Below are 11,262 nucleotides of genomic sequence, written 5' to 3'. Positions count from 1 at the left end.
GAACCCTGAAAATTTATTCAGAGGAAGTACTCGTGGAGAAAAAGCCTACTTATATAACAATGATAATATTATTAATAATGGTAAAAAATAGTAAAATATCTTTAATGCCTGTGAGAATTGACTCAATAAGTTATTAGATAAGCTTAATGAACTATTTTACAACCACTATATAATGTTACTATGACTGCCATAACACAGCGTGAAAATGTACATAAGATAACATCAAATGAAGAAGCAAAATGCAAGATTCTATACAAAAAGTAAAAATGCATCTAGATAAAGATTGGAAGAACATGAAAAATACTTCAGGCTCTGGCTGGTGTGGCCCAGTAGATTGAGCATTGGCCTGCAACCCGAAAGGTCACCGGTTCAATTCCTGGTTAGGACACATGCCTGGGTTGCAGGCCAGGCCCCTGGTTGGGGATGTGGGAGAGGTAGCAATCACTGTTTCTCTCACACATTGATGTTTTTCTCTCTCTCTCTCTCCCTCCCCCCACTTCCCCTCTAGAAAGGAAGGAAGGAAGGAAGGAGAAAAATACTTCAGATGTTAGAGAAGTGGGATTGTGAATATTTCTATTATCCCCAGTATTCCTGTTAAACTCTTTATAGACAATAAAGTACAATCAGAAGGGGGAAGAAAACACATACTATGGAGCAATTTTATACTAGGTAGCAAAACCTACAACAATGCCAAATAATTTTCTGTGTGAGTAGGATGAAAAAACAAAACATAAATCTTGCCCCCTCTAACAGGGGTTTTTGGAAGTATTTATTGCTTTCTGGATCCAAGAAGGTCAGACAACTTAATATATAGTTAATTCTCAACTAAAGAGAACAGATGTCCAAATAGCTCTTAGTGTGAAAACTATTTATTCTTGGAAGCTATGAAAATAAAAGGAAATTAAATTAATTGCAGCATAATAGTCACTAGATGCATAATATTCACAATAGATTCTACACACTCTCCCACTGACAGGGAAAGGAGAAAGGGAATTAACATTGTCTGAGTGCCAGCATGTGCCAAGAATGATGCCATCACTAACACACAATAATCACCTAGGAAGCGTGAGGACCCCCGCATCACCAGTTATGCTCTTCAGTGCAACATGCATCAGGTTCCAGAAGATCTGTCCCTGCTTTGTTCTCCCCTTCTAAGCTCCTCATTGGGGAATTAAGTGAACTTCATTGACCATCTGCCCAACTGCACAAGGCTCCCTAACCTAGCGAGACATGGCTTTGTTTCCCTAACTTACCTGCGTTTCAAAATCAGGGTTGTATTATCACCTCTTCCCTTAATATTTAAACTCCTACCTTCTCTTATGGTGGCTCTGCCACCATAGTGCTAAAATTCATTCACATGTGGCCTACGCCTGAAGCTCGATTGTGTAATGTCCCTTTATTCTGGTGTCTAATGTTCTTTTCATTTCACCCACATAGAGCATCTGAGCTCCATGCCTACTACAATGTTGTGGAACATTGGGGCACTCCCTCCTAGTTGACTGCTTACTAAGAAGGGGTTCATCTCTTCCCTTGATAATCATATCCTCAGGTTATTCACTTTTCTAATAACTCTATTAGAATGTTTATAGGATGATGTGCTTTTAATTGTTTCCCTCACCCCATAGATACAGAGAGTAAGTTTCTCGAATAGGCTTTGTAACTTCCGTTCTTTATTTTTATAGCTAATGGACTGTCCAGTAATATAAAATGACTGATGAGTGCAGTCAGAGAAAAACAGAAAAATCAATACGTGTCCAGACTCCTAGTAGTTAAAAGCAGGTGAGGAGCTGAGGCTGGCAGACAACAGAATTTCCTCTGGCTTCCAAGTATCTGAAAGGAAGAAAAGTTACCTCAGATGGGCTGTAAACACAGGGTGTTGGAACCAGAGACTACCCAGTTTGAGTATTTCTTAGAAATCTGTGAAAACTGTCTCCAGTAGAGGGCAGTGGTACCCGCACACACTGACCCCAGGCGCTCTCCCATTAGTGCTGCCTCTTGAGGCTTCTCTCCTCACCTTCCAACAGAGCATGCTGACGTGACCGGCAAAATCAAAGAAGACTCGGTCAGACAGGTTTGTTGTTAGCAGAGCCTCGGCAGCTACAGGTTCACATCTGATAAGCTAAGTTCTACATAGCAGACATTCTAAGCATGGTGCGGGTACCATCTCATTTATCCTTCACAACAACCCTATGATACGGGTACTATCATTTTCAGCAACTCCATTTACAGATGAGGAAAATGGGGTTAGCTTGCTCAAGAGCACCCAGCCATTGGGTAGGGCTGCTGTTGGAATTGGTTCTGCCCTACAACCCGAGAGCGTAGCTACCGCGCTATCAGCAGCAGGCCTTACCATGTTCCATTCATGCGTCGAACTTATTATCTTACCCCAGGAAGCTCCTTGATTGCAGGAACCTTTAGTTACTCATCCTTCTGTTCATCTGCAGCTAACAGTGAGCTTTGCATAAGATAAATGCTCAATAAATAATTTTTACTGATGCATCATTCAAAAGTGCTTTAGTATGTCTTTTTACATACTGTGATGTGTGGAGTAGGTTCAACATACTCCCCAGTTTGTCTTTATTTACAATCTAAGACAAGCAAACAGCGATGAACAGATGAACCTGTTGAAGACATGGACGGTGAGGAATAAACTTGAATGAATAGCTAACTGGCTATAGTATTTAAAGTATATGTATAGGCCAATGGCAAAAAGTTAAAGATGATTTTTCTACATCTGTTTCTTCAACCTTCCCACTCTGCTACTCCCAGACTTCTCAAAACTTTGTTAAAAGCCCAGATGAGTTACAATTTCTGATCATTGCCTCCAGAGTTTTCTGCCATCTGCCATCCTCAGGGCAGGGTGGGTTTGGGTGGGTCTCTGCACCTAGCCTCCCCTTCTAAGATTTCAACCAACCACCACTCTCCTAGTATCTCACAAAGTTTAATGCCACTCACCCCAAAACACTTACCGTATCACTATTCCTGTCAAAGGCAATGAGGCTGAATCCATGCCTATCTGTAATTTCTTATCGTTGTTAAGACTATCTAGATATGTGCATTTTAATGTGCCATGTTGAAACAGAACCCACGGGCTGTTCAGTTATGAGGGGCTCAATTGCCCACCACCAAAAGCATAATTCTCAATACCAGAATTTGGTGAAAAGAAAAGGAATTGTTTATTTAAAGGTTATACAGATTTAGATTAATGGTGATTTTTGCTGTTAAGTCTTACTTTCTTTAAAACACCCACAAACACATAGGTCTGCCTTCCCCTGCCAAATCGGGCTAGTTTTAGAATAGGAAACTCAGATACCATTTCCCTACTTCCCAAACACAGTTTAGCTATACCAGCAGCTTTCTATCATTCATGCCTGAATTGGGGAGGTTTTGCCTAGGTCACGGTGTTCTCCAGCTCTTACTCCAAAACCACGTGGAGTTCCCAACCTCCTTGCAAACCATGAGGCCTTCTCCTTTCAGAACCACATGATTCTCCCCCTTGTTAATGGCTGCCACCTGATTTTTAAGTGCCTTACTGCGGCCAGTGACGAAGACCCTGTAAGCTTTTCATCACCATTCTACGGTCAAAGTCCCTCTCATCTCCTTGGGGACCCCGCTCTGTGACAATGTCATTGCTTTTATCATCTCCATGACTAGCAAGGTTTTTGCAGCAATTAACCAATACAGTGCTACAGCCTTAAGAATACCTGATGGTTAACTAAAATAATCATGGATAGAATCAGGACATTTTTATACTTTAAAAAATTAAAGAACACTACATAGTAATAATCTAGAAGTAGAAAGTGTTTAAAAATAGAGAATTGAATGATTGTTTCCCAGACTGGAGCTCGCAGAAGATTTTTCAGAGGTTCTAGAGCTCTCAACGAGAAACTTGTGTTTTTATTATATTTCATGAAAAATCAATGTAAGCATATTCTGGATGATGCTTACCTAGGAGGGGTTATACAGTACAGTGGTTAAGAGCCAGATTTTGGAACGTCGTCGTCGTCGTCGTCGGCAGCCGTCCGTCTCGAGAGACGATGGTGTAGCTTCTTAAGAGTCCATCTGCACCGCCGAGAATGGCTGTGCAGTTGGACTCGGGAGTGAGTCGGACTCGGGAGTGACATGGTATCTGTCTCCTCCCGTGTTGAATCGACATCTTGTGATGACGCTGAAGCTACAGAGCCTGGGCAGGGTGATATGGAGGGTCTGCTGTTGCCCATGCAGCAGACCCCCCCTCTCTTCGCAGCTGAAGGATCCAAGGGAAAGACGGAGTCAATACAGCTTGGCTTCAGGTGCGCCGCAGGAGTTGCCGGTGTTGACTACAACGTCAAACCGCCTTAGGGACTCCGGCTCCGGATTTTCTGTCGGGGTTTACTCCCTTAGCCTTTCCCCTGAAGAGGTATGCCGCAAGGCAGCGGAGGTTTTTTGGAGTCAGAGTTTTCCTTCTCTGATGTGCCCTGACTGGAAGATCGAACCAGCGACACTTAGCTCGCAGGCCGACGCTCAATCCACTGAGCCAAACCAGCCAGAGCTGGTTAAGAGCCAGATTTTGGAACACACTGCCTGTATTTATATCCTGGCTTAGTCCCTTACTAGCTATGTGACCTTGGAAATTCCCAGTACTCAGTTTCCTCATTTGTGCAATGGGGTTACTTCATAGCGTAGTGAGGGTTACGTGGATAAAAAACATAAAGCACCAGAACAGTGTCTGGTACACAGAAAGCACTTTATAAATGTTACTCATTAATTATCAACAAGAAATACCATATGAGTTCAAGGTTTGTGTTTGCCTGTGTATTTTATCATATTCATCAAGTAATACTATTTGACCTTCAAAGCTGAGAGAGAAAAGAAGGAGGCTGGATACATAAACAATATGTTCCCACCAAGGGAAGTCAAAGGGCTATCACAATATGCTATACAATGATTGATTGGGGGGAGTTTGAATGGAGAAAAAGAGGGGGAGAATTCAGTCACTTCCAGAAGCTCACAGTGGCAGAGAAATACTGAACTCAGAAGATTGTGTACCACTGTGGGCAACACCATATTTCTATGGCACGAGACATTTTAGTCTCAGTGAAACCTCATCTGTCAATATTAAATTAACATTATAAATTTAATTTTCTTTATGTTTAGTTTTATTCTTAATTTGTAAATTTCTCTTTGGAATTGTATGAGCTTTAAGCATGAGTATCTGTCTCATTTTCCTTTAAATTGTTTAAGTAACATTATTTTATTTTATTTTTAAAATGTTTATAGTAGAAGGGATATAGAAACCTCCTACCCTTGGCCCCTCCAGAGAATGTGCAAAACAACACCATCACTTATTTTTTTTTAATCCTAATTTGAGGACATGCTCATTGATTTTTTAGAGAGAGAGGGGAAGGGAGGGAGAGATAGAAACATTGATGTGAGAAATAAACATCAACCAGTTGCCCCAACCGGGGATGGAACCCACAACCCAGGCATGTGCCCTGACCAGGAAGTGAACCTGAGACCCTTCGGTTTATAGAACAAGGCTCCAGTCAAGTGAGCCACAGCACCCAGGGTTAAGTAACAATATTTGAGGTTAATACTGGGACTCCAAAGGATTTTTTCCTTAGAAAAATTTTCTTTGAAAAGATCCCTAAGTTACTCAAGTTGAAAATCACTGCATTAATTGCCTTTCCCTTTTTCTTTGGTTGGTAGACAATCAGTGAACAAAGCACATTTAGGTCTCATGCTTGCTCTGACTGTAACATTCCCTCCTATTCATGTGAAATTTGAAGCATATGTATCCCCATTCATATACCATGACCATTCATTCCCTTATTGTCATTATTTACTTATTTGACTTCCAAGTCATTTAACTTTTAATATTTGAAAATATTCTCATCCCTTGGAGTAGCTTGTCTTATACACTATATGTTCATTCAAATATGCAAACTTATACAATCAAAGCAGCAAACAGCAGTACTGCAGGGCATGCTGCTGAAGAAATAAAAAGTTGTCTGCACAACCCACAGCCTCTATACTTTTCATGAGGAGAAGTCAGCTAGGGAGGCCCCTGAACAAACCTGACCTCCAGCTCCAGCTCCAAGGGGTACCAGGCAGAGATTGGCTGAGGTAACAAGTCCAAGGTCATGAACACTCTGGGTCCTTTGCCTCTGCTTGGAAGGCTCCTGAAACTATAAAGGAATAGGGAGATCTCCATTTTTTTAGTCTACTTTTGTGGTTTTATATCTTCTCTTACCATGTGTGAATACCAACTGTTCTGGTGCTGCAGAGGAAGAATTGTATTTGCAGAGGCCTTGAAGCTTTAATTAACTGGTCTAAATTGTTGAATCAATGCCTACATCCCTAAGGATCAAACCCCAGTTGAATAAAAGGAAAGAAGCTAAGTGCACGACTGAGACAAATTCCTACGAGTAATATCTAATTAGTGGCTCTTTCTTTGCAAAGGACTATAGATGTCACCATAAAAATTTAAGAGTTTTCCTAAAATAGTGAGGAAAATAGATGTGTGATCAACATGAAGAATGCAAGCCAGGGGTGATATTCATATTAGTTAACAACCTGGAGGGAAAGGGGGTCAAACAATCAAGACCCTTTATCTGAAGGCCCCAGCTGTGCCAGGTGTTAACTCTTGGGTCTGTCGCTACACCGCTACACCGTGGGGATGGTTCAGGTGGTCCCAGAGAGCAGTTATTTACCAGCCAATGTTTTACTATTTTACAACAGCTATGGCTATACTAATGTACACTGGCTACATACCAGCCTGAATTTACTACTCCTTGTGCCCCGCGCTGTAAAAGCGTGGCTTGATGAAGCAGGCTGGAGATAGGCTTTGGCTCAGAATAGGAGTTTAGAAATTTGCTTTTTTTCCACGAGGAGACGAAGACAGTAACGTCTCTCAACACTAAGCAGTTCCGACTAATTGATCAAAGGTAAAGAAGACAACCTCAGCACAAGAGAGTGTGTCGGAATCTAGCTTATTTCGGAGACAAGATCTTAGATTTCTGCTGAGTGTCGTTGCTCCTGAACAGTTGGTGGGTTTTAAACTGCACGTGAAATGAAGAGCTGATCTTCCAGTGCAGGTCTCCTCTTATGTCGTGGATTTTTTTTTTCCTGCATGCTCTCTGGTTAATCAAGCCAATCACAAAATAAATACTCGTGGATCAATGGAGAATGAAAATCATTACTTTTCTGGAGTAACTTTAAGCTGCTGCAAGCCTATAAACATGATGGGCTTTTTTGTTCATTTGTTTGGTTGTTTGGTTGGTTTTTCTACCTCTTTTGCCAGCTGCAGTCATTTTAGGCCAGGGTATCCAGGGACAGGTAAGGATGCTCAGGAAAGGAAGAAGCTAAGGTAACTCTGTGTGTAAAAGAGAAGTTGGTGTTTTTATGAATGGGAGGTAATGACTTTTTAATCTGGATGATTGAAGGAAATGACTTTTCTGAACCAATCTTGCAAATAATTAAATCAGTCAGGGCACAATTCCTTTCCCATGACACAGTTCACCCCTCCATACCACCCCAGCTCTTGCCCTTCTCACAGGAACTCAGAACCTGCTCAGAAGAGCATGCCCACTCGTGCACCTGTATGGAATAACAATGGAGGAGAACGAGTAAGCTCTCACCCAGTCTGAAGTGGCAAACTAAAATGATCATTATTCCAAACCACTTGTCACCTAAATAGTTTTCAGTCCAGGCACAGTTTTTATACTGTTTTAAATGAAGTTTCTCAAGTCATGTTATTTGAAGCAGTCATCCAGGCTTGTCATTTAATGGAAACGGTGCTTAGGAAATTGCCAAGACGGAGATCTGCGAGTCAAACAGCCCTTTAACCAGAAGAAGGGAAGTGAAGCAAATTTTTCTCGTCTCCATCTTATGAGTTCTATGGGGAGGTTTATTAAGAAAACCTCCCCACCCTCTCAGGGGATGGGACTTGGGGAACAATAGCTTCAGTATAGAAAATCCCCCCCTTCCAAATGGCAGTTAGTTAGAGCTACACATCCACCTGATCCTACTCCCACTCCCCAGGAGGGATGGAGGGAGGGAGGGGAAGACAGCTCAGAACCGGTGCCTAAACCCAGGTCCAAGAGGAGCCTGGACCAGGTATTCCTTGTGACCCCAGAAACAGGTTTAATTGTCTTCTGGAAAATGGGTGGTCCTGTGTTTAAAACAGGCTGAAATTTTACTGTCACATGCTTTTACCTGGACTCAGTGGTTGGTATGGTGGCCACCTGAGTGGTCCTGGAAGGGAGAAGTAAAAAGCTAGTCTTATTGCTGTGTCCACCCCTCCCATCCCTGGTAGCCAAGAGGCCCACCGAAACGGCCTACCCAGAGTATTCTGTGCTCTGACACCCTTTGCTAATGACCCCAGGCAGCATGCCATTAAAATATCTCTGCCCATTTTCCCTCTGGTGGCAGTTTAAAGGAGAGAAAGAGAAATGGATGTTTAGTGAATGCCTATTCTATATCTGGCAGTGGCTTATTTAATTTCTTCCTAAATGATTACATTATTTCCTGGATGAGGAAACTGAGGCTCACAGAGAGATAAGATCAATTAGGAAAAATGAACAAAAGTGTAGAACAGAAAGAAAAGCACCCCCACCCTTAAAAAGGGGGGGTGGGCAAAAACAAGAACAACAAACCCAGCTCTTAGGTCCAGGCAAGTCCCCCAGACCGAAGGTACTGACTGTGTTTTCCTAGTAGCACTGAGCAAGCCTGGAGGCTAACAAACAGGAGCGTGAGGCAGCATCCAGCATCGTGAGCTCTCCACCCTGCCCATTTATCCAGTAATACTCATCCTAAAAGCGAACTATGGCTGTCACAGTCCATCTGGTTTAGCTGCCATCAGTCTTGCTTCTTCCTTACGCCTCCTCTCCAGGTGATTTCTCTGTCTTGTCCCTTTTCCCTTCTTAATCACAGGGTCCTTCACCCCATGAAATCCAATCCCCAGTGGATTTACTTGTCTGGCATACAACTTACAAGTACTCTCCACTGCCAGCTATTAAGCCAGGACAATAACTCTTAGCCTCACCCCTAGAGATTTTGCACGTTAACTTGTTAATGGTTAGGCAAACCCCTCCATAAAGGCTGAAATAAAAATAAAACCTTGTCTTCCCTATCTGTTCTTTTTTTTTTTTTTTTTTTAACTCAAGCAAAAGTTTTCCTGCCTACTAGAGAGCCAATATTTTCTTTACAATAACTAAAAATTAGCAACTTGGAGGCACGGAGGAAAAAACTAAACTGCATATGTCTCAGCCTCTCTTTTTATCTCACCAAACAGTGCCACGTTACTGGGACACACGCTGCCGCTGCGGAAGTGATCGTCATATAGAGCTTGGCATCCCTCATCTATCACTGCCCTCTATGCATTTATAGGGCTTCAAATAATCAAATTGGGAGGGCTGTGTACATTCTTGTTGTCCAAGTTAATTTCACAATGCATTGGTTAAAAACCATTTTTAATATGTCATCCAGGTAAATGTCAGTGCGTGAGTCTGAGGGCCTAATGAAGGTGTTTCCGTAGACAGAAGACTGGCAGCGGCGCCGTATCCCCGGGGCTCGCTCCCTGAGTGATTTGCCCCAACCGTACAAACACGCTTTTCCATCCAGCCCCCCTCCGTCAAGGCTGTCAGTCACTCCCAGCTCAGCAGTAGATTTATCAACTGCACAAAGGGTAATTACAGAAAGACCCCATGCATTTTCATATATAATCTTACCGTAGGATGGGAACCCAGGCTTTCCAGTCAACTGTTCCCTACTTAACTGAAACGTGGCAAACACAATAGAACAAAACTGCTTGGAGGGAGAGAAGGACCCAGGGGGTGGAGGTAAGAAAGGGGAAGTTCAGACTAGCACAGCCCTGATCTTGAAGATTATTATAAAACCTTTAGCACTCTTGAAACAATTAGATCACTTGATTGGCCTTAGCATTCCAAATCCCATAAATTAGCCTGGTGGGGGCCTCCCACTGTTGAGCAATGCTCCGTATTGTTCCAACACCAACATCTGGCTAAAGGAGAACAGACCGATCTTAATTTTAGCTCTAAGAAATTATACCTATTCTGGTTCTTATGCCAACCTTTATAATAGTTATGTAGAAATGTGGCTTTTTGTCACTAATTTTTTTTTCATTACTTTTGGTTTAGGTATAACATGAAAAATGTTTTTAAACTCTGCTCATTTTCAAAAGTTGTTTTCTCCCTCAGAATTTGGAAGTAGATATTTTCAAATGGTGAGTTTCATTCAAATAGCATCTTTTACAAGCTGCAAATACTAATACTTCTGAGATACAAATATTTACACAGCATCAGGTACCATGCTATCTACCCCCCGTTGGCAGCCGTCCATCTCGAGAGACGATGGTGTAGCTTCTTAAGTGTCTATCTGCACCGCCGAGAATGGTTGTGCAGTCCGACTCGGGAGTGACACGGTATCTGTCTCCTCCCGTGTTGAATCGACATCTTATGATGACGCTGGAGTGTCCTCTCCAGTGAAGCTGAAGCTACAGAGCCTGGGCAGGGTGATATGGAGGGTCTGCTGTTGCCCATGCAGCAGACCCCCCCTCTCTTCGCAGCTGAAGGGTCCAAGGGAAAGACGGAGTCAATACAGCTTGGCTTCAGGTGCGCCGCAGGAGTTGCCGGTGTTGACTACAACGTCAAACAGCCTTAGGGACTCCGGCTCCGGATTTTCTGTTGGGGTTTACTCCCTTAGCCTTTCCCCTGAAGAGGTATGCCGCAAGGCAGCGGAGGTTTTTTGGAATCAGAGTTTTCCTTCTCTGATGTGCCCTGACTGGAAGATCGAACCAGCGACACTTAGCTCGCAGGCCGACGCTCAATCCACTGAGCCAAACCAGCCAGGGCTGTCTACCACTAGTGCACTAAAACAAATAGAACACATGGTCCCTGATTCTTTATAATTCTCCTGAATTATAAAACCAGTTAGACAAATAAACACACATGTTAACCACTATATCCATAGAACTAAAAGATGTATGTCAAATTATTCATTAGTTGTCACTTATATCCCAATAGAGATAGTTGAGACGAACAAAGAGAGATATATGTGCAGGAAAGAGAAAGGAAAGGGGGGAGGAAAAACAAGGAGAGAGAGAAAAAAGCAAAAAATTCAACCATGAGGGTGCTTGAGTAGGGCTGCTTCTGAGGAAAGCCAGGACCCCCCTGAGAGGCAGGCACCTGCTTTCACTATTGCCCAGGTGGACAGAGGCAGCAATGGGCACTCACAAGATGGGGCGAAAGATGGTTGATTATG

The 11,262-nt window shown here is 42.8% G+C and overlaps 1 protein-coding gene across 3 annotated transcripts in view; it reads right to left on the bottom strand.

The window, feature by feature from the left end:
• Nucleotides 1-1,658: 1,658 nt before the first annotated feature.
• Nucleotides 1,659-11,262, bottom strand: part of LOC150007468 (uncharacterized) — a 94,393-nt gene continuing 84,789 nt past the window's right edge. Inside the window, exons 1-3 of one of the 3 annotated variants that reach the window (XR_016511817.1) lie at nucleotides 9,711-9,790; nucleotides 6,062-6,167; nucleotides 1,659-1,830 (exon numbers count right to left, since the gene is read on the bottom strand). Coding sequence is in view for 2 of the 3 variants with exons in the window: in XM_090280551.1 (XP_090136677.1) it covers nucleotides 1,744-1,830; nucleotides 6,062-6,167 (193 nt within the window). In the remaining variant the exon portion in view is untranslated. Of the gene's footprint in view, nucleotides 1,831-6,056; nucleotides 6,168-9,710; nucleotides 9,791-11,262 lie in introns of those variants that run through there. The other 2 variants (XM_090280552.1, XM_090280551.1) reach the window with 2 other exon arrangements.

This window comes from Furipterus horrens, unplaced genomic scaffold (genome assembly GCF_987537825.1).
Source record: "Furipterus horrens unplaced genomic scaffold, mFurHor1.1.pri manual_scaffold_6, whole genome shotgun sequence".
In the NCBI taxonomy this organism is placed as follows: Eukaryota; Metazoa; Chordata; class Mammalia; order Chiroptera; family Furipteridae; genus Furipterus; species Furipterus horrens.
The sequence above is the reverse complement of the archived record's forward strand: the minus strand, read 5'-3'. Positions and strand labels throughout refer to the sequence as shown.